Source organism: Thamnophis elegans, chromosome 7 (genome assembly GCF_009769535.1).
Source record: "Thamnophis elegans isolate rThaEle1 chromosome 7, rThaEle1.pri, whole genome shotgun sequence".
NCBI classification, from domain to species: Eukaryota; Metazoa; Chordata; class Lepidosauria; order Squamata; family Colubridae; genus Thamnophis; species Thamnophis elegans.
Genome location: NC_045547.1, coordinates 32,805,960 through 32,832,920, shown reverse-complemented (window position 1 = coordinate 32,832,920; position 26,961 = coordinate 32,805,960). Strand labels below are relative to the sequence as shown.

Sequence of the window (26,961 nt, the reverse complement as noted above, 5' to 3'; positions counted from 1 at the left end):
ACAAACCGCTCCACGAGAGAAAAATACCAACATTTCCCAATATTAATGTAAAAAAAAAAACTACAACTCCCAGGATACTCTGCGCTGCCGAGCGAGTGGGCGAGCTGCACTGTGCAACACAAAATTATGACCTCTTTTCATCGTCACCGCCCTTTGGCTACAATTACCTCAGAGTCGTTGCAAGGAAGGAGGGGCGTAAAGAGGCGAAGCAAGCCGCCCCGAGGAAACGCAAGCGGCCACGGAGCGAATCACAACCCGGGAAACAAAACTGCCGGCTTTCAAATCCTCCGCCTCCCTCAACGCCGTCATCTTGGGGAGCTGCGGTGGCCGGAGTGGCTTCAACGTGACAGCGAGAACGGACGCGCCAGGTAGGCGGACGCCGCTGCTCGCCCGCCGAAGGGCGGACAGTTGATTAGCTTGATTTATTCGCGGGTCGTTGGTTAAGTTGACGGTGGGCTCGCTCCTCCTCGGCGGTTCTGACTGAGCCTCTGCCGAGACACGGAAGGAGCCGTATTGTGCGGGAGGAAGAAGGCGCTTCTGTCTTGCTTCTTGGGCTGCATGTGTTAGGGGTACGTACACGTGTAGACGTGCCGCAGGTGATGGGGCTGCGAACGAAAAACATTCTGGGGCAATTGGACGTGACGCCGATCAAAACCTCCTTCGTACCGAGAGGCTTTCCTGCCAAAATCTGCTTGTTCTCTCCCCTGTGTGACGTCACGCCCTCGTTGCTCTTCGCGAGTGAGGCCAGATTAGGTTGGGTTACGTAAACTCTGAGCGCACGTCTGAACTGGGGCTTTCAAGGAGGAGGACTTCGGGTAACCAAGCGGGTTTTCACCTCCGTCGCTCTTGTGTTTACGTGGTTGGATTTTCTTTATGGAAGGGGGGGAGGGGAATTGAGCTGGTTTAAGCAAAATTATAACGTGTACCGGTATGAAATGCATAAAGAGTTCTGTCACGGTGAAAAATAATAAGGATAGAGCAACCAAGATTTCTCTAACCTTTTGGGGATTTTTCTAATAAAAAAGTTGATATTCTTGAACTGACCTCTAAAAAAAATATTTTGTTCCAGACAGTGGAGAGGAGATGATGGCAAAACATCAAAAAAAGGAGGCTTTCTAAAATACAGATTACTGCCAGGTTACTACAGTCTAAAAGATTTGTGTTGAACAGAAGATACAGACCACATTAGTAAGGAAAATATAGAAATAGAAAATAGCTTCTGTTTATTAAGGAAAATTAAGGTCCTTAGTCGTATGACTATTTAGTAGTTGTGGAGTAAACAAGAACAGAAAGGAGTATTAGGTATGTTTGCTGCATTGAGTTACTTATAAAGCAATAAAGGGATAAAATCATCTAAGTAACAAAACTATTGCAAGGTCTGTTTTTTGTTCCTTTGTTACTATTCAGCCACTCTCTTATATTTATGTAGTGGCAAATAAGGCAATGCTATATAATGACCTCAATTGAGCCTAAAACTTCTGTTGCTAAGTGAGATATTAAGGGAGTTTTGCCCCATTTCACAACTTTATTGCCACAGTTGTTAAGTGAATCACTGCAGTTGTTAAGTTGCTAACACAGTTGTTAAGTGAATCTGGCTTCCAATTGATTGTGCTTGTCAAAAGGTCACAAAGAGGGATCATGTGACCCCTGGACACTGCAACCATCATAAATATGAGTCAGTTGCCAAACATCTAAATTTTAATCATATAACCATGGGGATGCTGCAAGGGTCATAAGTGTGAAAAAAGCGCACAAATCACTTTTTCAGTGCAGTAACTTCAAACGGTCATTAAACAAATGTTGTAATGTAGGCTCTGTCAGTGCTATTTGTTCAGTTTTTTTGGAGGTTCACCTGTGACTGGAATGGAACTGTTGGGAATTAGAGTATATAGCTGGGAAATGCTTTTTTTATTGAAGAAAAAAGGCTGATAGAAAATCTATTGACAGTTAAGTTTACTTTTTATTCTCATGAATCGTTTCTTGCTCAGCTTTGTATATAAAATAGGATGGATAGAAACTAGAAATAAAGAATTTTTATGGAATGAAAGCAGAATTTACTTTTTTAAGAAAGGTGGATCTGGGCTTTGCTGGATGGCGAATTTGGCTATCCAACTAATCTGTTCAAAACCTTCCTTGCCTAGTGCATCCCCTGCCCTGCATTATCCATCCTTGCTTGAAATGTGTTAATACCAAACCTAATTTATGCATAAAATAGCAGAAGCTGGATGGTAGCATTTGCTATAAAATGATGCTAAGTAACATGTTGAAATAAGCTGAGTAATATTTGGACAAAATGACCTGGCTGGTTTTGTCTGAACAAAGCAAACATTACTGTCTTCACAGCAATCTTTCAGCCTAGTTCAGTGGCATATTATTATGCAAGGTAATTAGGGCACTGCACACTAGAACAACTAGACACAAGGACAGTTTTTGCCCAAATGCCATCACTCTGCTAAACAACTAATTCCCACAACACTGTCATATTACCTACTAAGACTGTACTACTATTCTTCTCTTCCTTCGTAGTACCTATCTCTTCCCACATGACTATAACCATGTTGCTTGTATCTTTAAAATTTATATTTTATTTGTTTCCTAGTACAATTTGGTTGCTTATTAGTAACCTATGACTATCACTAAGTGTTGTATCTTATGATCCTTGATGAATGTATTCAATATTATTTTTATTTATGTATTGAGAGCATATGCACCAAAGACAAATCCCTTGTGTGTCCAATCACACTTGACCAATAAAGAATTCCATTCCATTCCATTCTATTACACTGGATAGTTTTATAGATTACTACATGAACAGTTGCTCTCTTTTCTTCACTTACTTTTTCTGAGGTAGCAAAAAATTCAATAATGTTGAAGCTATAGAACCAATACAATAACAATTTTTAGCTTCCTCTTGCTATTCTATACCAAAAGAAGAGAACAGGAGGGGGAGTGAAAGAGGCTACAGTATTTTTTGGAGTATAAAACACCTTAGTTTTTGTGGAGGAAAATAAAGGGGGAGGGGAATCTGTCTACCAAGAATTCATCTGGCTAGTCCTTATCCTGGTCAGCTTCATTAGTTTGCTCGCTGGTTTTGAGGTTGGGGATGATGTGTGCTATGCTTCTAAAGCACAGCCGATTGTTAGAGGGAACAGCTTAGCTTAGCTAGTGTTTGGGCTGAAAAACAGCTTCAAAAGCACAGCTGATCCTCGGAGGGAGCTCCAGTGACTAAAGTAGGCAAACCAGGGAAGGGTTTGCCTACTTTAGAGAAGGCAGCAGCTGTTGCGGGTAGCCAATTTGTTAGCACCACACATTGAGTATTTGGAGGCTGAAAACACGGAGCCCAAAAACGCAAGCCATTGTCGGTGGCAATCTCTGCAGCCAGGAAGAAGAAGGGTAGGGGCTGGCAGGTGGGTGGGGCTCATTCAGAGTATAAGATGCACCCAAATTTTCAGCTTCTTTTAGGAGGGAAAAAAGTGCTGCTTATACTCTGAAAAATACGGTAATTTTTATCTCTCACACACACTTAGTTATTTCTGTCTTCTTTTCCAGCATCTTTCCCATCTGATATTGGTAACAGTTGGCACAGTTAAAAAATGGCATCAGAAGATATAACTAAGCTTGCAGAATCACTTGCTAAAACCCAAGTGGGCGGAGGGCAGCTGAGCTTTAAAGGCAAAAGTCTGAAACTCAATACTGCAGAAGATGGTAAGAGGATATGCTGTTGCTGTTGATTATGAGTATTTCATTGAGTAGATGTATTACTTTTGCAGAGAGCATTTGTATAAAATAATATATTATAATACCCCCACATGGACTGAATCCTAAATCAGTGGTCTCCAAACTTTGTGGGTAGACACAGCTGGGAGTGGGGGAGAGGAGAACCGGGTCTTGCAAGCACATATGTACTGGCTCGCTGCTTGGACGAATTGAGCTACGCACATGTGTGTACTGTTCCACGTCTCGTGTGTCTTGAAATAGGCCACTGCCTGGTAGTGGGACGGAGGTTGGGGACCACTGTCTAAATGACTTCTAGAGAATGATTATAACAGTGGATAACTGTAATGAGCCAAGGTGGCGCAGTGGTTAAATGCAGCACTGCAGGCTACTGCTAGATCAGCAGGTCAGCGGTTCAAATCTCACCGGCTCAGGGTTGACTCAGCCTTCCATCCTTCCGAGGTGGGTAAAATGAGGACCCAGATTGTTGGGGGCAATATGCTGACTCTTTGTAAACCGCTTAGAGAGGCCTGAAAGGCCTATGAAGCGGTATATAAGTCTACTGCTATTGCTATATAACTAACGTGAACTAGCAATCAGGAATCTGTTATTTTGCTTTAAGTCATCTTGGTAAAGAGTGCAAAATTTTAAATAAAAAGGAAGGAAAGCATGATTGGTGGAGAGACAATAGGACTTGAGGTGGAATTATAATGAGGATAGATGCAGTTTGAGTTAGAGTTCAGAAATATCTGCCTATCTCTGCAGCTGAAGATGTGATCAAAGAGATTGAGGAGTTTGATGGGCTAGAAGCCCTCCGTTTGGAAGGAAATACTGTGGGAGTTGAAGCAGCAAAGGTCATTGCCAAGGCACTGGAGAAGAAATCTCAGCTCAAGGTGAGATTTTGATGTCTGATTATTCTGTATAATAATGAAATTGTACCTTAAATTTATTTAAACTTTGATGTGTTTGAAGAATATTTTGGATGACAAGCATAAGAAACATTTCATAGGGTCTTAATTTTCACATTCTGAATATCATTAACTCTCAGCCTTGCATATTCTGTCATATATCTCTCTCATACCCCCCACTTTATGTGGTAGAAGTATTATTATGTTTTGGAGGGTTGGTGTTCAATCCTTCTCTGAACTTGTTACCAGCTTCAACTCTTGTTAAAATAAAGTAAACATGTATTCTATATTTGAGCAAACAGGATAAATAAATTTATACACTCTTTGGAACTTGGTTATTATGCCAGCTTCTTAGTTTTCAGATATAGTCATTTTTGCAATTATGCATATTGTTCATCAAGGACAACATAGATAAATAAACAGTTTATTATATATCTTTTATGATTTTTACCATATTTATAATATATATGTATATATTATTCTAGAGGTGTCATTGGAGTGATATGTTCACCGGGAGACTGAGATCTGAGATTCCCTGTGCTTTGGTATGTGAAATATGTAACTATTAACTATTATTAACATGAGATTTTTTTACTGCTACAGTGTGGGAGTATCATCTGAGGTTAGTGATCAAAATGACAGCAGTATGCTGATTTTTTACAGAGGTTTGGAAGCAAGGACCAACCAAAACGAAACCATTTGGAGACTAATGACAAATCAGTAATACAGTATATATAAAAATCTGTGAAAAAGTCTCAGGTTCAGTTCTTTATTATTATTTCCAGTTAAGATATTTCTCAGTAGAAAGGCAAAGAAGATTATTGGCTGACACTGCTGCTAATCAGAATGGGTCATGCTAAGGTAAACAAATAACAGTCTAATTCAGTTCAAGGCAGTGTCTTGGATCAAATATTTCTGAAATATTGTAGACCAGGAGTGTCAAACTCGATTTCATTGAGGGCCGCATCAGGGTTGTGTTTGACCTCAGGGGAGGGGGCACGGCCAGCTCAACGTCACTCATGTTGGGGGCACCTGTGGTGGCCCAAGGGCTCTGCCAGCAAAAACAGGCTCCCAAATCCATTTTCTCCCACGCGCCGCCCTTGCAAGCTCTGTTTTTGCTGGCAGAGACACCACGGGCCTGACCTTTGTCCTTGTTTCCAGGACATCCCTGCGGGCCAGATCTAAGCATCCTACAGGCCGGATCTGACCCCTGGGCCTTGAGTTTGACACCCCTGTTGTAGACTGAATGAATTGCCTTCTTTCTCTAAGCAGGTTAAGGAAATAAGTGAATATATGTTTATAAATTAAAACTGAATTTGTCATGGATGTGTGTGAGAAAGAGTAAGGCTGAGTTTACATACAGCATTATAGTAATGTGATTTGTTATTCCGTATTTTTAAATTTTGTGAATGAGAAAGAGCCTTCAGCTCAGCTGCTGATAAGTGAAGTCTATTCACCAATCCAGTCTCTTTAGGAATGCTTACTCAAGAGAAAGTTCATTTGGCGCTTATTCCTGTATAAAGATACCTAAGATAATTTCCTATCAGTTTTTTTCTTTTTATCACATATTATACATGAGTTTAATTATAGTCTTATTTGGAAATTTTAGGGGTACTGTATGAAGTATGTTGCACTTTTCATAACCTGAAACGATATATCACAAAGCAAAAAAAAAATAGTATCTTGCTTTGAACAAAATATTTCTCTTCTGTAAAAGTATTTTGTTCCACCTTTTATCATTTGTCAGATTTCTCTTGGAGAAGCCCTCATTTCTGCTGGCTGCCAACTTGTAGAGTTGGATTTGAGTGATAATGCCTTTGGACCAGATGGAGTCCGTGGATTTGAGGCATTGCTGAAGAGTCCTACCTGTTTCACTCTGCAGGAACTGAAGTTAAACAATTGTGGCATGGGTATTGGTGGTGGCAAGGTAAAAAACATTTCCTGAATCTTTATGAAGTGGAAAGTAGAGTGTTTGACTTCCAACTTCCCTTGTGATTTGTTTCTACACATATGATGTATTGCTTTAAATTGTTGACTTACAAAGCCTCCCAAATTGATGGGAAAGTCAGCATCATTTACTCTAATGAAAAGTATACTGGCTTATTCTTGGCCTGTCCTAGAATGTTCTAGAAAGAACTCTAGTTAAGAGATAAAGAATCTGTCACCCGGTATCCCACAGAGAAATCTGAGTTGAGTACATGCATTTATGCCAATTTCATGACCAAAATTACTCTTTTTTATGTTACAATTGGGAATGTTACTAATGCACAATGTTACTTGCAGAGTGTCAATATCATGTATATAAAATTGCAGTTTAAATAATGTGTTCCCTGTAGGCATGGTGAATTGACACCTTAGCAATGTCAACATTGTTTTTTCTTAAGATCTTAGCAGGAGCTCTGAAAGAATGTCACAGGAAATCAACTGCTCAAGGCAAGCCGTTGGCTCTGAAAGTATTTATGGCTGGCAGGAACCGCCTGGAAAATGATGGTGCAACTGCTCTTGCTGAGGCATTCACAGTGAGTATAAGAATTAGAGTCGTATCCCATTAAACAGTTATGTATAACAGGCAAATAGGAAGGGAAAATCTGAGCCTTGGTCAGATATGTTCTAAAAAATATGAATATTTTTATTATCCAACTCTGATTTGTTGTACATTATGTTCTTACTAGCTGATGGCTATTGGTGATGCTGATGGCTTTTGTAGTAGTGGTCAATTTCTCTGGGGAAATAGCTACTTCCTGAATGTATTTGGAGGATTCAACAAATTAGGACGTTATATTAATTAAAAAGTGCCATCGCAGTATAGGTGGATTATTGTAGTGCAATAGGTTTGGACCAACTGCCCTATTTGAATAGAAACCTGTTGTTCTGTCATATTTCAACTTACCGATAGTCCTTCCTTTCCAACCATTTGTTCAGCAATTATTCAAAGATATGATAGCATTTAACAAATGGTTTATATGATCAATCCTAGTGTTCTGGCCATTGCAGTATCCCCATAGTCACCAGATTGCAATTTTTATGTTTCCTACCAGCTTCCCATAAGCAAAGTCATTGGGAAAGATGGCAGGAAATTCAAAGATGTGATCATGTGAGGTCCTCTTTTAATGTCATTGCTGTAATTAAGCAATATAGCCATGTGATGTCACACTTTACAACTTCATTGCTTAGGGGAAGAAATTCTGATCCCAATTGCCATCGTAACCTACTAGTAGTTGTATTCAAGCAATTATAGGGGAAATGTAATAGAAAGATAAAAGTGACCCCAATAAATATTGTCTTAATACCTTTTGTTGGGATATATGATGTTTAGACTGTTTTAGATTCTTCTTTTATGGGCACATGGACTTCTGAAATAGATTGGCAAATTGAGCTTTAGAACGAAAGGGTACTTGAAAATTCTTTTAATCACTTTTGGTAAATAGGGTTCTCAATTGATAAATCTTAGTGTATTTAAGAAGTAGGGCTGAGAATATAAAGATACACTATATTGCCAAAAGTATTCGCTCACCCATCCACATAATCAGAAGCAGTTGTGAGCAAATACTTTTGGCAATATAGTGTATCTACCTATCATTTTTTGTGTAAGTAATATTATACAAGGTACATGAGAAAAAGAAGCTAAATATTGTACTTAATGTTTTTGAATATAATTTTATTAAAAATTAACATGCATTGCACTCCAATTGGTGAATCTGTAGAAGCAAACGCTAGGGCTTGAAATAGCTTCTTCACTCTGCTATTTTAGATTACAATACGTAATATTTGTATGAAGAGTTTAAATAGATACATACAGTTATTAGGAAAAATGATTTTACCTCTGTTTGAACAATGACCCTCTATGCTATCTTGATCCTCAGGTTATTGGGACTATGGAAGAAGTTCATATGCCACAGAATGGAATCAATCATCCAGGAATTACAGCCTTAGCTGAGGCCTTTGCTGTCAATCCCTTGCTGAGAGTGATTAATTTGAACGATAATACTTTCACTGAGAAGGGAGCTGTGGCTATGGCAGAAGTAAGCACTTTTCAATAATTTTGTCATACATTTTATATTAATACTGATTTCCACATTAATAGTGATTTGGATTCAAATCTAGAAGAGCAGTTGTGAAATAAAATGGATTTATTGTTTAGAGAAAACAGTCCCAATTTTGGCCAGTGTACATTAAGTTTGCTGCTTATATGTTAATGCATATGAGATAGCAGTTGGGCGGGAGTAGTTGGAAAACACTGTTGAATTTGCTAATGTAAAATACAAAATTGACCCATGGGAAGAATTCAAAATGGGATGAGAGAAAATCATGAAGAGTAAGGGTACCATTTTATCTATAGTAGCAGTGTGCCTCTAAATTTCTGGCAGAAGCCAGACAAGTAAGCACTTGCACTTGGGAATTGTTTATGAGCTCTTCTGAAATGCTGCATGCAACAAGTCCGATTCAGTACAGCTCCCTTATATTTTTAAAAGGAAGCATTTCTGTGAGGTGCTTCCTTGAATTATGTCTGCATTGTTTTCTTTGTTTTATTCAGACCCTCAAGAAGCTCCGTCAAGTGGAAACGATCAACTTTGGGGATTGTCTGGTGCGTTCAAAAGGTGCTGTGGCTATTGCTGAAGCTGTTAGTGAAGGCCTTCATAAACTAAAGGTATTGGCCAATTGTACTTGAATCCTCATGTATATTGCTATGTATGCAGTGAGACAAACTAAATTATGGCTGACATGAATATGCTTATTGGGTGAGTGGTGCAGGTGGAGCTTTTGCCTCACAATCAGGAGTCTATGAGTTCGATCCTAGGTAGAGGCAGATATTTTTCTGGGCACAATAAGAATATATCTGCGGCCAAATCTCTGCATTGGTGACAGGAAGGGCATCCAATCCAGCCAGTAAACATTCAGCTCCATTCAATTGCCTCAACTCCTACCGATTATGGGGTCATTAAAATGGGGGGGGGGAATGAATATGCTTATTGGGGATCTTTAGTTGTGCCCAGCAGGCAGTGAAGAAAAATAAAGGGTAATCCTTCTCTGAAGCCCAGACTATTTCAGTGGAGCCACTTAATTTCCTAGACTTGTTTGGCTAGGGCAGGATTAGAGCATAACTTCTGCTTCTGTAAGTAAAAGTTTTGATATTAGAGATCATATAAATATGAAATGCATGCATTTTTGTATTTTAAGAAACCACTTGCAGGACACTGGTCCAAAATCCTAAAATTTTGTTTTTTAAATCCTAAAATTATGTTACCATCCATCTTACAGCTAAAGATACAGTCTTGGGTTGGAATCAAGTGAAAACACCAAGAACATTTCAGTTTTGTCAAGCTACATGATGAAGTTAGAGAATCGTGTATATTTGGTTTTAAGATATATGTACATTTTGTTTCTATTTATATTAAATCGGAATGAAGGCCAACATGTTATTCTAAAATAGGGATGGGTAATTTCTTAAATCCTAACGTTGAATAATTTGTTGGGCCACAGTAGCGTATTTACATATCAGAGTCTCAGCAACTCACAGTAAGGATTGTGGTGAACCATAGATTGTTTAATTTTCTGCCATAAGAAAAACAGGGGAAAAAAATACATTTCCTGAAAGCTAGTGAGAAGAATGGGGTTCTCTGCAGCCACAGTTTATATGTCACATATCATGCAGGAACATAATTTATTCATCCATGAACGTAAAAAGCAATGAATCAAAAATGAAATCAACCCAAGCAGTCAATTAACCAAAGCAGTCTTCAGAAATGATTATTTGTAATTCAGGCATCTTGTCACTGCCCCTATTGTTTCTGAATTGTTTTTTAGGACTCTGCATGATATGAACCCACTTAAAAATATTTCTTGCATTCTTTCTAACCCAAGTATTCTTATGAAACTTTACTTTCTGCTTTCTAGGAACTCAACTTATCCTTCTGTGAGATCAAATTAGATGCTGGGCTTATAGTTGCTGAGGCTATTGAGGACAAGTCAGAGCTGGAGAAGTTAGAGCTCAATGGTACTATATGTGATTGTGCTATGTTTGATAATGCTGTTTTTAGTAGCTAAAATCCTAAACCAAACGGTTGATTGGCTACTTCAAGCCAATGTAAACCTAAATCTACCGTATTTTTCGGACTATAAGATGCACCAGTGTATAAGACACACCAAGATTTCGAAGAGGTATGTAAGAAAAAAAGTTTTTGTCTTCCCCAGCCCCCAGGAGCACTCTGCAGCCTTCAGCAGGCCTGGGGTAAGGCAAAAATGCCCCATTTTTTCACCAAAATGTGGGTGTTTTTCCCTTCCCCCAGCCCTGCTGATGCCTGCAGAGTGCTTCTAGGGGGTGGAAGAAGGCAAAAACACCCCAGAAAAATGGCCCATTTTTCACAAAAATGGGGTGCGGAAGCGGGGCTTCAGGAGGCCAAAATTGGCTGTATTTGGCGTATAAGACGGACCAACACTTCCACGCTCTTTTGAGGGGGGAAGGTATGCCTTATATTCCAAAAATTACGGTATATTTATAAATCTATATTTATATCTAAATTCCCTTCTCTTTCTCGAGTTCATTCCCTTTCAATTAGCTTTCCTCAGATTTTCAGTTCGTGATCAGTTCCCTATCTCCCTTTTACCAATTGCCACTGGATGCCTGGTTTTCTAGTTTCCCCAAATCTGCAATCTCAGTAATAATGGACCACAGGATTCACTGTAGTGTTTAAGATTATGCAAATCTTATTCCTGAGTAGATTTATTGACTTTTTCTCAGAGGCTGAATAAGCAATAGCTTTAACCTTTGTTTTATGGACACTCATTATGTTTGTGCAAACCCAAGCATAGCCCAGAATAAGTTACTTTTCTGCAGCCAAAAGTCACAATGAATAGATTCCTATGAGTGTTAAGGGTCAGAGGCCTTGAGTTTTAAAAATCTTTATAGGTATATTAAACACACCAGGAAACTTCCACATCATTTTGTTTTAATTTGAATATTGGTAGAAAACCGTAAATTTGCCATCTTGGCAACATGGACTATGGAGATACAAAAAGATGTGACATGCAAGGACAAGTAGGCCACAGATTGCCCTTCCTATCAGAGTCAATTGATTTCAAAGACTTTATAGTGATCAACTTTAATTAAAAATTAAATTAGAAAATTAGAAAATTAGCATTTTTCATTCAGATATGATACTAAAATTTGTGATTTTATCCAGTTCTCCATATAGAAACAGAGTTTTCAAACTAGCCTTTAAAATATATAAATACTTCTCTTTATATATGCTTTTATCCTTGTCATAGGCAATTGTTTTGGAGAAGAAGGCTGTGAACAGCTCCAGGATATCCTTGAGGGCTTCAATATGGGAGAGATCCTAGGCTCCCTGAGGTAAGATACTAACGGAGCCTCCAATAATTGGCTATTTCAATTTCTAAATGATTTTTAATGTGTGAAATAGACACTTATTGAGCAACAATTAACTTCAATGTACACTAACACTTTTTGTTAATTTGATAAATTTCACTGCAAGACACTTATTGAGCAAAAAAATAGTATTTTTATTTGTTAATATGTGTATTATATACAAAGTGTTGTGAAATTATTTATTAAATGTAATGGATATTCATGACTGCAAGGCTCTTTAAGAGCCTTTCAGCACAAAACCTCAATAGCAAAAGTGAAAGTGTACTGTGCAGCTGTTGTGTACAAATTAACCTTAAATATGGTTTAAGGTTAATTTGTACTGTGGCTTTGGCAGGAGTGGAGAAATATAATTGTTCGTTCTGCCTTTTCTCCAACCTTCAGGGTGTTTCGATATCCAATTTCTTTATTTGTGTGTCTTTTCAATTTTATAATGATGAATACAAGCTGATTAGAAATAAATATCTGCATATGTCTCCCAATAGTATATATAATTATATTCTTGTATTCGTTTAGTGAGGATGATGGAGAAGATGACGAAGAGGAGGAGGAAGAGGAAGAAGAAGAGGAGGAAGAAGAGGAAGAGGAGGAGGAAGAAGAAGAAGAAGAAGAAGAAGAGCCACTTCAGGCGCAGGAGAGGGGACAGGGAGAACAAGAACCCCTTACACCTAAAAAAATATTAGAGGAACATGTAGGTATAAGCACACCTTTCCTCTTTTCAATAAGAACAACTGCTGCAATTGATGTGCCTGGTGCATTCAGTTGGAAAGCTGTTGTAGCTATTTATTCATTGTTGTTGTTTTTGCTTGTATAAAAGTACTTATTTAATATACTAAAGTAATAAATTGCTGGATAAATTTAACAGTTTTATGTTGCTGACTTTTCCAAATAATTTTCCTTAAGGAATTATGTGTATCTGCCTAATGAAAACAAATGCATACACCTCCTCTTTAATTTTGCTTTGCTGCTTTCCCCCTTGAAACTTAACATATTAAAATGTACACTTCCAGATTATTATGTTTCCAAAATACTGTAGCCAAAAATAAAATTTACAAATAATTTATTTACTTGATTACACTTCATGGTTTTTTTCCTGTTAAGACACTTGGCTACAGTATTTTATAAGTATGTAAAATTAATACGAAGTTCATTTAAATTTCCTAGTAAATGTAGCCATATAGACTAGACTAGATTCCTGCAGATGTTCTTGGAGTGTATTCCTAAGTTCATATCCAGGCCAAGCTGGCTGTTTTGTTTTAAAACTGCCTACTTATTTTAAGTAATGCAAATAAACTATTATTGTTTTAGGAGCACAGACAAAAAAGCAAACAGAATTTAGAAATGGGCAACAAGAAGAGAAAAAGTAGCAATTGACAATTCAACAGAATAAAAGCAGGAAAAGAAAAGGAAGGATAATTATATAAAAATTTAAAGGAAAGTGATTAGCTGCACAACCTTTCTGTAATAAAGCACAGAAAAGAGGAAGCTTTTCATATCCTTTGCTGTACAAAGTTATTGTTAAATAAAACTAGTCCTATGAGTAAATGAGAGAAAGATTATATTTCTCATCTAATGTATTATTATGCTAGCAGGAATAAGAGAGATGACAATATCAGTATAAAATCAGACCACAAGATTAAAACTCTATCATAATCTTGGGTTGGGGTGGTGACTTGGAATAAGTTATACTACTTCTGCCGAAATGAATCCACATTACTTCACCACCGGTTCCCTCATTTCTCATCTGCTACACCACTTCTATTTCTGTATTTTCTGGCAAAAGATTAACTTTCAGGATTTCTTCCAGGATTCTATACCATTATCCTCTCCTCTTCCTCCTGTTGATGTTGGCACCTTTCTGGCTTTTCCATCACCAGAGAAATTGTTGCGACTTGGCCCCAAATGTTCGACTTTGATAATTCAGCAGGTAAACCATTGCTAATATTTTACAAAACACAGTTTTCTGGGCACCACGGCTTAGTTGCTCAGTAGTTGTGTTCTTGTTGACTGGTGTCTCCTCTCTTCTACTTTACACATTGCTTTACCTGAAAACTTACCAAATATTAGAATTCTACTGTGTATTAAGCCCAATATCACTAGCAGCTTTGCAAAATCTAAATTAGTTTTTTTAAAATTTCTTTGAAGAAATAAGAATTGGTAGGGCTATGCAACACTTTAGATCTGACTCCAGAAAGGTCATCAAGGCATGCCCTGGGAATTTGGAAAAAGATGCAGTTGTTCTATGAAATTGTATCCCAATGTTCTGTTTATAGCTCTCTGTCTACTTAAACATTGCTTTAGAAGCAAATCAAAGTACTGCAATCATAATAATTGCCTAGATCTATTGCAAAACAGTTTTTATGAGGTTAAGTAATAGTAAACAGGCCACCTGTTCTCTTTCTAGTGACAAACTATTGTAGTATGTTTAATTTTGATATTATATTTCTTCTAGACAGACACATCTGACTCAGAAAAAGTTGTTACTGTTTTCCTTAAGATCTCCTCTGTCTTCAAAGATGAGACCGTAGTAAAAACAGCAGTGTTTGAAACAACAGGTATGTTCTTTTTTAAAAGCTTTAATCAGTACGATGATGATATAAGCAGATCCATGTAAAAACCTATTAGTTAAAGTTGACATTAGATTCTTAATAACTTCTCTCTTTTTGACAATTTCAGCTATAGTCTCCTGTACCTCAGATTGAGCCAGACAATAGCTTTTTGAATGTTCCTTTTTATGCAATATTTTACAAAAGAGGTCAATTTAAAATTAGTGTGGCTTACTTCTATAAAAATATGCTACCTTTTACTATAGGAACTTAACTCATGGTCTTGGATCCTGAAATAATGTGCATAGTAATGGAAGTTGCAATTAGTTATTTTTTCCTTTGGGTTTATTTTTAAAATTTGAAATTGTTACCTAGGACTGTGATGCTAAACCTGTTGTCTTTCCTTAGACTACAGGACATAGGCAGTAGACCAAAATCAAATAATATTTCCCTAAGGATTGAGATTTCCATGTTTCTAATACAGTTGGATCTTTTTAGATGCTTTGATGAGAGAAGCTTTTTCATCAGCCAACTTCAATTCTGATGCTTTCATAACAAGTCTTTTGATTCACATGGGATTGTTAAAGGTAAGTAGACATAGTCAGGGGATTTTTGACAGCTATGAGGTTTGATTGTATATTTTCTATTCCAAAAAGCACAGTAGGTGAAGTTCTCATACGAGGTATGATGGCACATGTAATAAATTACAGAATGATGTAAGTCTTCTAGTCCAATTTTCTGCAACCATTTGTAAATAAATGCAGTTGAAAAGTATCCAAAATTTGATCATGTGACTGGGCATGAGTCAACACTCATAAGCATAAGGATGGGTCATATGTCACTTTTTATGTGCCCTTATAGTTTTGAACAATCATTGAACAAAGAGTTGTATGTTGAGGTCTATCTGTATTTATATTTGGAAAGGCAAAGATTAAGTCTTGGTATGTTCAAGCAATAATTTGAAAATGGAATCAATATGATGGCATCACACCATACTTTTTGGGGAGGCAAAAAAATAAAAGGAACATGGAGCTATCCCAGTTCTGTGCCTGACTTTAGAAAGTTGCTGAAGGATTGCCGGAATGTTTGCCAAATGGAACAGAATGAATTATGTGTGGTTATGGGAGGTGACGGGGACAATACTGTGTAAATGTTGCTGGTCTCTCTAGATATAGTAACTTTCTTTTTAATTTTCCTTTTTTCTTTTACTTTTCAGAGTGAAGAGAAGATCAGGGCTGTTCCCAGCCTTTATGGCCCTCTAATGACACTGAACCACATGGTGCAGCAGGATTATTTTCCCAAGTCCCTTGTCTCAATTCTCTTAGCCTTTGTCACAAAGTGAGTATTATGATCTCAATGGAAAGATTAGCAATACGTGGAGTGGGGGGGAATCTAATATTTTCCTACCAGTTCATGGGAATTAGTGTTCCTGAACCTATTGTTGAGTAAAGGTAATGGACAGTACTGACACTGTCAAAGAATTGAGCTTTTATAGGAGCTGCACTTGCTCCCAACATTCGTCTAAATGTTATTATTTATTAAATTCTCTATGACTTACGATCAGATTTGGGAGCTGTATCTACAAGAGCACTTTTCCCATTTAGAGTGTGCCTGCTGAACCCAAGCACATATAAAAGCCTGCTAAGGGACCCTACCTATGAAAAGGCGAAGTGGGAGGTCTGTGTACTGTGTGGGGCCTCCCCTCCTGTGGAATAACGTGCTCCTCACAGTGATCTCACAGTCTTCCATGGCTTTCCAGAGACTTTCCAAAAGGAACATTTATGAGTAGTGATTGTCATATTTAGTGCTGTTTTTTAAGATGATGCTATTGATTTATTGTGATATTAATGTTTATTATTATATTACTTCAATAGTGTACTTGTTAGAGCCTTCAGAATTAAGCAGTATAGAAAATAGATAAATACAAACAGTTTTGGGTTTTAGAAGTAAATATTGCTTGATGTTTTACTGGGACAATCCTTCACAATGGAAGAAAATCTACAAAATTATAAGCTTATTCAGTCAGACTAGAGAAATAGCTAATTTGTTCAATTTTGGGGTAATCTACTGTAGTAACTGTTCTGTTTAATTAAAATTAGCACACTTCTATATTTAAGATACTAATCAAATCAAATCTTTATTACAGTTGTAAGGCAATTTAATACTCTAATTTTTCTTCAGATCATATCAATCTTTGGCCTTAACTATAATAAATAAAACTGGATACAATATGGCATTTTTACATTAAGAAGTTAACAGATAGTCCTCAACCTATGACCACAATTGAGCCAAAATTTCTATTGCTAAGCAAAACAGTTATTAAGTTATTTTGCCCCACTTTACGACTTCTTTTGCCACTGTTGTTAAATGAATCACTGTTGTGAAAAGTTAGTAAGACGATTGTTAAATGAATCTGGCTTCTCCATTAACACTGCTTGTCAGAAGGTTGCAAAAGGTGATCACATGACCCTGGTATATTGCAACTGTCATCAATACATGCTAGTTGCCAAGCAACTGACTTTTAATCACGTGACAGTTATAATTCACTTTAAATCAAGGACTACATATGTTTCTTTTTTCCACTATGTGCTGACTATATATTTTATGATCCTAGATTTTGTTTTCAATCCAAAAGCAGTTAGAAAAAGTGAAAAATCTTCCAGTGAAATATTATGGAGGATTTCTTGGTTGATATAGAAAAGAAATATTGAAAATTTTATTTTCCTTAATAATCTATAATGTAGATTATTTCTAGTATGAAATTAATCAAGCAGTATTATTATTCTCTACTTGTATAATACATGCTACATGAAATATGAATGCATTTCCTAGTGGAGCTAGTGCCAAGATCACACACACACACAAAGTTGTGAAAGTCTAAATGGCTTACTACTTTTTTTAATAACTTACATGATGTATTGTCTTGCTTATCCATGGCCTTTGTGTTAGTGAATGTAGGTTGCTGAAGCCATGGAGTGAGTTGCCTCCTTTGGAGAGATTTTCTTTTGCTATAAATCTTACTTTTGCTGCACAAATTTGATGTTGTGCTTCATGTCAACATTTTAAATTCTCAGAATTTTTCTTGTCCACAGCAGCATTCTCAGGTAAAGTAGAAAATAAGTACCCTGTTTCCCCTGATGTTCAGTATTTCTTTAAAATATTTGAAAATTGTCCATGAAAAGTCTCAGAATTCTTCTTGGGCAGAATGGCAGTTTTACTCCCTCTTTAAGTATCCGTTGGCTCAATGCGGTATAAGAAATTTTGAAGAAAAAGTTTATTCCCTCATCATCTCCATTTTATCTCCATAGGCCTAACCGTGCTTTGGATCCCTGCTCTTTTGCTCGACACCTGCTATTACAGACCCTTCACCAGCTGTAACACAGAGGCCATGGTACTCTCTCTCTCACCCAAAGACTATCAGGAGAACATATTGAGATGGAGAGCAAAGGCGTCAGAACCTTCAGGGGAAAATGTGCCTACGAGGTCACTGAAGCATAGGATGTCTGGCTGCGTTTCTACTATTACAAACTTGGAGGAACTTTGCCATTTGTACTTTTTATGTTGCTGTTTGTTGCTTTAAAACTGTCTGTTTCCAAAACGAACTCTGCCTTCCCAGGAATCTTTTTCCCCTTTCTTTGAGATGTTTTTTGTTTTTGTTTTTCTCTGTTGGTTTTGACTCAGATGACTTTTTTTTCAATCTGGGACTTCTGTTTCTCATTCATTGTTCTCAAGGTTAAGAACTTACCTAGGTTCTCCAGATATATATATTTCTTGGACTATTCTTCGGAGGTAACAGCAAAGGTCTGAAGCTTCCTTGCAAGTGCATTATGCTATGAGCCTAGTGGGAGGTTGTTTTCCTCCAGATATAGGCCATCACAAGACATAAAACAATATTACTATTTTTATTATTTCTTACTCTTTTAATTTCAGGCTACTCTGTGGCAATGTAGTATATTTTTTTGACCAAGAATATTTATGTGGAATCCTTCACCATTACTCATTGACATTTACATTAATAAGACGATTACTGGTGGCCTGCAAATGACTGTTAGTGATAACTGCCTTACAAATATAAATCTGTCTAATTAAAATAGTAGTTCAGAATAAATGTAATAAATTTTGACTGGCCTTGGGTTTTATTTCTCTCTCTTTTTCTTCCTTTTTCTTCTTTTCTTCCTTTTTCTTCAGTAAGGACACCAGGTTCACTTAACAACCATGTTACTAATTTAAAAACTGCAGTGATTCACTTAACAAATGTAACAAGAAAAGTCATAAAATGGGGAGAAACTCACAACAAATTTCTCACTCAGCAACATAAATTTGAGGCCTAAATTGTGGTAGTAAGTCAAGGATATTTTGTACCTGTAAGTCTAATAAGCTCCTATTATCCTCCATTTAATTTTCCTTTTTATATTTCAAAATCATAGTATTTTCCCACTTGTATTCTTCTCTTTTATAAGCTGTTTCAAAACCTAACCAGAGAAGAATATGTTGCAAATTGTCCTTGATTAATGGATGTTTATTTGCTTATTAAAATTAAAAGACAAATTCTCTAAGCAAATTTCCATGAAAACAATTAAAACAAAGTTTCTTTTAATGCAAGCAAATATTAGTAAACTTAAAATGTAAAAAACTGCAAAGCCAGATTTCTATAAAAAGATATGAGACAGGTTAAAATGACAGGATATTTTAATGATTAAGAGACAAAAATCTATAAGATACACCAGGAAATGTTCAGGAAGCAAAATCTTTCTTGTCTGATGTTCATTGTTATTTGGGTTTGATCAAATTATTATTTTAATTATTACATTGTTTTAATCCTGGTGTATGGTAGAATTGTAGCTGCTTATAGTTCGGATTCAATTGGCTAATTAAATACAATAAATATAGAGGTAGTCCTTGACTCACAACAGTTTATCTAGTGACAGTTCAAAGTTACAAAGGCACTGAAAAAAGTGACATATGACCTTTTTTTACCCTTACCACTGTAGGAAGTTTGCACTCAGCCCTCTCCTAGAAAAATGAAATATCCTGGGAAATGTTGAAAAGGCAGAACATATTTCCCTGGATCAGAAATGGAGAAACATGTTTTTAGGCAGGAAAGGAACTCACTCTTAATAGCCCCCACTTTCTTTAATGGCCCATTAAAATGCCTCAGCCAGTCTATTCTACATAACAAAGAGTTTCCCTCCTTCAGCTCCAGAGTGATGGGATTAAGGCATGATAGTATTAGCCCTTTCCCCATCTCCCCACAGGGCACCTGGGAAAAAGCAATGCTCAACCAATCTTGGACAGCCTACAGAGTTTCACCTGCATGGCCCCATGGGTGTCTGACAACCAATCAGAATACATTTCTTACACAGGAACAGGAAACAGAGAGGTGGGGCCGAACAGAATCTAAAAAACCCAGCAAGCCCCTTCTCTCTCTTTCTTCTTCACCCAACATCTGGAAGCAGGTGATCCACTTTTTCTGTTCAGAACTGAAGCCATGTGGTCCTATCCACTATTAAACCATCTTTCCAAGCAGCCTCCATGTCTCCAGTGTCTTTTTCCCCACATTGGAGCCGAACCCAGAAGAAAAGTTTCTTCCAACAATACCTTATGGGGATGCAACATCCCCATTGGTCATGTGATCAAAATTCAGCCACTTGGCAACTGGTTCACAGTTATGAGGGTTGCAGTTTTCCTCAGTCATGTGAGCCCCTTTTGTGATCTTCTGACAAGGAAAGTCAATGGGGAATCCAGATTCACTTAATTGTGTTACTAATTTAACAACTGCACTGATTCACTTAACAACTGTGGCAAGAGAGGTCATAAAATGGGGCAAAATGTACTTAACTGTTTTGCTTAGTAACATACATTTTTAGCCTCAGTTGTCGTAAGTTGGGGGCTACTTGTATTGAATATAACAAAGATTTGAAAAACTGATGAATTCTGTCGAATCATAGTAAAACAAAAATAGGAAAAATAAATTAGTTAAGGAAACATGAATGGCAAAATAAAAAATAAATTGTATCAAGCAGAAGGTATTCATGCAACTTTGAATTGAAAAGAATCACCAATTAAGATTAGCAGCAACAACTGCATTTCCCCTAAGGTGACCAGACGTCCCGCTTTTGGCGGGACACACCCGCCTTCCAATGCATTTTCCCGCGTCCCGCCCGCCTTTTTAAAAGGCACGCTTTTTTTGGCGCTAGCAGCTCCCGCCCATCAGCTGCTAGCTTGCTGGGCTGGCTCATCGTTCTGTTCTATCTGCTACAAATTTAAGCTAGCCCAGCCTGCCGCTCACTGATTTAATTGGCCAGGACTCCAGCCAATCAGTGAGCTGAAAATTTTCCATCCCAACCAGCTCACTGATTGGCTGGACTCCTTAGCCTGAGGACGCCTGCGCAAGTCTCCATTTTCCTTTCGTCTTTTGGGGTTGCAGCTGCGCTTGTTGGTGAGTAATCTAATCTAATTCTAATCAGAGAATTTTCCGCTCGCCGCGGCAGGAGGAGAGGGTGGGGGCAGCGGCAGCCGCCCGCAGAGAACCTCCTCTCGCTTCCGGGGCTCCCGCCGCCCGGCAGAAGCCCGTGAAGCGCGTGGAAGTTCTGTGCGGGCGGCTGCCGCTGCCCCCACGCTCTCGTTCGTGCAGAGAATTAGCCTCGGCTGCTGAAGGGATCGGGCCGCCACTTTAACTTTCTCCTCCTCCTCCTCCCCTCCTGCCCTCAGCAAGAGAAATGGCAGCCCGCCCGGGAAATGGACACTTTAGCAGCGCTTGCACAGCGCTGTGGAAGCCCTGTCAAAACGCACGTTTCCCTCCTCGGCTGCTGAAGGGATCGGGCCGCCACTTTAACTTTCTCCTCCTCCTCCTCCTCCTCCCGCCCTCAGCAAGAGAAACGGCAGCCCGCCCGGGAAATGGACACTTTGACCTTCCCACAGTTGCTTTTCTGAGCAACGGGGAGACAGAAGGGACACAATCTCCTTTCATTCTCCCTCTGCCTTATTCACTCGTTCGGGCAGCAGAGAACGAAAGAAAATTGCATAGCCAAGGACAAAGGAGCCTGCAGCCTCCTTCATTCAAATGTTCAGGCAGCGGGGATGGGGGGGGGGCTTTCTCGCATGCCTTCTTTCTCTGAAGCCGCTGCAAACCTTGGGATTGTGTAGCAGCCAAAGATCGCCTGGTTAAAAAGGAGGAAGAGGAGGCTCCACTAGTCCGGAGCCCATCCGCGGTGGCAGGGATCCCCCACACACATACACACACACACAAGGAGGGAGGAGAGACAGAGAGAGAGACAGACACACACAGAGAATGACAAGAGAGACAGAGAGAGGGAGGGGGGGAGATAGAGGTAAAGAGCCACACAGAGAGTGAGAGACAAACAGATACAGGGAGAGGGAGGGGGAGAGGGAGGGAGTGTTTATGCACAGAAGGAAGATTTAAAACTTCGGAGTGAATCCGGGAAGAGGGAAGAGATGGAGGACTGACTTTTCACTCCGATTTCTGAGCCCCCAGCTGTTAGTGACGGAGAAGGACGAAGGAAGAGATTGCATTTTTGTTAGGCTGAAAGAGCTGTGGCGTTTTAAAGAAGTCCCGTTCTTTTTATTTAAGCACGAAAGGAAAAATCTCCAAAAAGCCCCGGGAAATGTTCCTTGCAAAGCATCACGGTCTCAGAGAATGCAAATGAAGGTGCTTATCTCCCTGCCCGGCTCGGAGTCATGCTGAGTCCTATTCAGAGGGCGGAGGGACGCTGTGCTTTTTTTTTTGTTTTTTGTTTATGTTCTCACAACCATGCAAAGGTGGGTTTTGTGCTACAAGGATCTTTCTTTGCAGTTGCTTCGGTTTAAAGCACCGTTTCTCATTCCTTGCAAAACTGGGGCAGGACTGCCTCTCCTTGCAGCAGGCTCGGTTGCAAAATGTTTCCCTGATTTGGTTTATAAGTTCGCAGCAAGGCAATCCAACAAATAGGAAAGTTTTAATAAGATTTTCTGACTTTATTTGGACTCTGCTGCCACCCCCAACCCCAACCCCTCCCAAGGAGAGAGTGGGAAGGAGAGGAAGGAAGGAGGGAGGGGGAAGGAAAAGAAGAAGGGAGGGGGGAGAAGATGGAAGGAGAAAAGATGGAAAGAAGGAGGAAGATGGAAGAAGAAAGGAAGAAAAAGAAGAAGGGAGGGAGAAAAGAGGGAAGGAAGTGGGAAGAAAAGGGGAAGAGAGGGAAAGAGCAGAAAGACGAGGAGGATCAAGTTGATAGGCAAGAGGAAGGAGGAAGGAAGGAAGAAAGAAAAAGGGAGGGTGGGAGAGAGGAAAGAAGAAAAGATGGAACTAGAAAGGAAAGAAGGGAGGGAGGAAAGAGGAAGACAGGGAAAGAGCAGAAAGACAAAGGTGAAGGTAGATAGGCAGAAGGAAGGAAGAAATAGGAAGGAGGGAAGGTGAAAGGATGGAAGGAGGAAGGAACAGAAGCGAAGAGGAAGAGAGAAATGGAAAGAGCAGAAAGACAGAAAAGATAGATAGGTAAAAGAAAGGAAGTTGAAAGAATGGAAGGAGGAAGGAAGAGAAAAGGAGGAAGGGAGTGAGTGAGGAAAGAAGAGAGGGTGGAAGGAGAAAGGAAGGAAGAGAAGAAAAGAGCAGAAGATGGATAAGGTGAAGATAGATAAGCAAGAGGAATGAAGGAAGAAGTGAGGTGTCTCGAGGAGGGGGAAAACATTTAGTGACCAACGTTACAATGGCATTGAAAAAAGTGACTGATTACCATTTTTTACACTTAACAACCATTTTCACACTTAGCGACCGTTGCAGCATCCTCATGGTCACACGATGAACATTTTGATGTTTGGCAACAGATTCGTATTTATGATGGTTTCAGTGTCCTGGGGTCATGTAATTGCCTTTTGACAAAGTCAAATGGGGAAACCAGATTCACTTATGTTAATAACTTATCAGCTGCATTTATTCACTTAAAAACTGTGGCAAGAAAGGTGGTATAGTGACCAAAGTTACAATGGCATTGAAAAAAGTGACTGATGACCATTTTCACACTTAGTGACCATTTTCACACTTAGTGACCGTTGCAGCATCCTCATGGTCACGCGATCAAAATTTTGATGTTTGGCAACAGATTCGTATTTATGATGGTTTCAATGTCCTGGGGTCATATAATCACCTTTTGACAAAGTCAAATGGGGAAACCAGATTCACTTATGTTACTAACTTATCAGCTGCATTTATTCACTTAAAAACTGTGGCAAGAAAGGTGATATAGTGACCAAAGTTACAATGGCATTGAAAAAAGTGACTGATGACCATTTTTCACACTTAGCGACCGTTGCGACCATTTTTCACACTTAGCGACCGTTGCGGCCATTTTTCACACTTAGCGACCGTTGCAGCATCCTCATGGTCACGTGATCAAAATTTTGTTTGGCAACAGATTCGTATTTATGCTGGTTTCAGTGTCCTGGGGTGACCTTTTCACAAAAAAATTTTTTTTTAATCAAGTGCCCCCCCCCCCCCCCGGTCAAGGGCGTCCCTCTTTTCCAATCTGAAAATCTGGTCACCTTAATTTCCCCCCAAAATACTCCTCTGCCGAAACTTACAAAACTATTTACCTATTCAGCATGAACCAGGTAAGGAACAGACAGAGCATAACAATACTTTAAACCCAAACAATTCCCTGAAATAACTCTGTTTTCCAACAGCCTATTGTAGCTCTGCCAGAGTAGAACCTCAAAAAATTAGCCATAAACAAAGGAATATTCCCAATGACGCAACTCGCGCAAGACCCATAAGCTTAGCTAGCATCCAACGAAGGACCCGCTTAAGTTTTACTATGAGGTGTACATAGCAACAGCTCATTTTTTTTATAAATATTTTTTTAAATTTTTGAATAAACACAAACAGACAAAACACACACAGAAAAACCCACAAAACCATCTTCCATTACAAATTGTAGAAAGTGTGTCAATTGGTTACAAAACTTCTGTGCATCCCTTACACAGGCACCACCTACAATTCATATCAAATCATATATTTTAAATCAAGTATATTGATAGATATTACTATTATCATACCTCAACCTTCATTTGACTATAATTGTTTTTACGTCCTTTTATATAAAATATTCCAGATTTAAAGCAAAACCACATAATGGCATTCCATTAGCTCTTCCCAATATCATCCATTACTGTTCTACGGTCTATGTTCTCCAATCTCTTCTCAATTTTCTCTGTTACTTCTAATTATTTTTGAATTTCAAACATATCAAACATCTTTTGCAAAGGTTTCTTTTTCATGTTGCACCATTCTCCCAACTTGTAAACACTGCCACTCTGGTATTCAAAACTTTTTATTAAATTTAAAGCAAGTTCATTTATAATCTTTCAAGACAAAGCTTTGTTTTCACTCCACTCCAGCTGCCAATAATGCTCCCAAAGAGCACCTGTATAAACAGCCCATGCTCTTCTCACTATCACTCTCTGTAAACAAGAGAAAAAAGAAAAGACAATATTTCCAAGCCTCCCAAGCCTCCAGCCTCCATGTGGCAGTGTTGCTTCCTTTCCCTCTGTTATTACATCCCTCTTTGTATTCCTTTTATATCTTCTTTATATTCCAGGCTTAAAGAAAACAAAATTCTTAAATGAAGCAAAAAAACAAAACAAAACACCGCCCAATCCAGCATTATAAAAATAAGGAAAGAGATTTTAATCCATAGGTATAAAAAAGAATATAAAAAGTAGAAGAAAAACTAATCCGTTCAATTTAAAGAATAGGAAACATTTGCAAAAGTTCTATCCATAAAAGAAAATAAAAAAAGGATAACACACTGTCTAATGTAGATTAATTTCGCCACTTGTTCTCTTCTGTTTTCAAATTTAATTTAGCTTTAATTTTTTGGGGGTAGTCTCTTATAATAATAAGATTTCCTCATCAGATGGACACACTTTCTCTTTCTGTTTTCCTCCCGTTCCAGAGCTGTCCCAATTTCAGCAGCTTCAATGGCTTCCCTTCTGTCACCGGCAAAAAGAGATTCTCCTGGATCAATCAGGGACATTGCTGTGTCCCTGAGATCAGCAGGACTTACTCTTCCCTGTCACCCTTCGGGATGGTTTAGGTCCAAAAGGACCGTCCAGCGGCAAAAGTATCGACTCGATCTTGGAGCTCCAGGATCACATGTTGTGTCATTGCGACATCAGGTCCTCCTTCCGACAGCTCATTTTTTGATGGTGAATATCAATTTAATATCAAACTAAAATGCCAAATGTAATATCATGACGAAGAGGTGAAAATTCACAGTTGTCCTGAAAACAATATTAAGCAAAACTTTAAAATTAAGAATAAACATCTGAACATAAAATGATTTTGGCGCAATGTATGACAGATATGCAAATTAAGCCACCTTTTCTAATTTTCGGACATTTTCGTCGCTCACAGTCATCTGTCCTTCTGTTTGGCTCTGAAGCGAGGATCTTCACGCATGTTCAGAGCTCAGGAAATAGTTTAGAGGCGGGATGGAAGAAGGAAGGAAGGTTGCTAGAAAAGAGCTTCGTCTGCCAATTTTATTTTTATTGGAAAGCTGTTTAGAAAATCTAGGCATGGCAATAGCAGATCGCGTTCATTTAGTTCAATTTCTATTACTTTATTCAAACCTTAATCATTTCTAACACACAAATAAAAATGCTATTGGAAGATTTGCCCATAAGTGCTGCTTACCCCCGTCCCAAAATAAATGGTGCTATTAAAATGAAAATCAGTCCAAAATTTCAGAAACTTTATGGATATAAAAAGGAATTATGTCTTGTTGAATATTTATTAAGGCACATAATACTTGAATTATACTGGGAAGTTATATTCTTTGCATGGATTGATTTACTTTCCATGTAAACACAATAATTACATTTATAATGTATGTAAAATAACATGTACTGCTAACTGGAATTGTGTAATTTTCTTGGCAGTATTCAGAAGCCAATTTTACAAACTGACTTTTGTAAAATAGATTTCTGAATACTTCTGATTTACAAACTTCTAAGCACTGCTGTAAACTTGATGGTAGTTGTTATGTAGAGTTATCACCCTCACCCCTATTCTCAAGGGCAGACATTTGGCAATGCTGCTATATTATAATAACCTAGCAATTCTCTCCCTTGCTCAGAGAGATTTAGGAAAAGTTTGTGGCTCTTACAGAATTCTTATGAAGAAGACCCAGCAACCATAAACACCAACGACAGAAATGGAACTAGCAAAACATAACAACTTCCAGCTTTTAACTATTTTGAAGTAATTTTTCAAACCTCTGAATCTAGCAGGAACAAAATAGAATTATCTCTACCAAAACCAATAAATAGTACCAAGACAATCTTGGACTTTTTTTTACTCTAAAGTGGATGGATACCTACTGCCTTCTGTTAAACTGCTTAAGGCTAAGCCTGTATC

General features: G+C 38.3%; 1 protein-coding gene across 4 annotated transcripts; it reads left to right on the top strand.

Annotated features, from left to right (window-relative positions):
- Positions 1–201: 201 nt before the first annotated feature.
- Positions 202–18,415, top strand: RANGAP1 (Ran GTPase activating protein 1). 4 transcript variants are annotated; one of them, XM_032221629.1, is made up of 16 exons: positions 204–368; positions 3,550–3,705; positions 4,480–4,607; positions 5,108–5,167; positions 6,370–6,549; positions 7,007–7,141; positions 8,486–8,644; positions 9,157–9,270; positions 10,518–10,617; positions 11,889–11,973; positions 12,523–12,697; positions 13,814–13,933; positions 14,459–14,561; positions 15,051–15,139; positions 15,769–15,890; positions 17,861–18,415. In XM_032221629.1, the coding sequence occupies exons 2-16, from the start codon at positions 3,594–3,596 to the stop codon at positions 17,928–17,930; spliced, it is 1,752 nt and encodes a 583-aa protein (XP_032077520.1). In that variant the 5' UTR covers positions 204–368; positions 3,550–3,593; the 3' UTR covers positions 17,931–18,415. The 4 variants fall into 4 exon arrangements, with proteins under 4 accessions (XP_032077524.1, XP_032077520.1, XP_032077522.1 ...); XM_032221631.1 differs by lacking the exon at positions 204–368 and adding an exon at positions 385–569; XM_032221632.1 differs by lacking the exon at positions 204–368 and adding an exon at positions 879–1,188.
- The last annotated feature ends 8,546 nt before the right edge of the window (positions 18,416–26,961 follow it).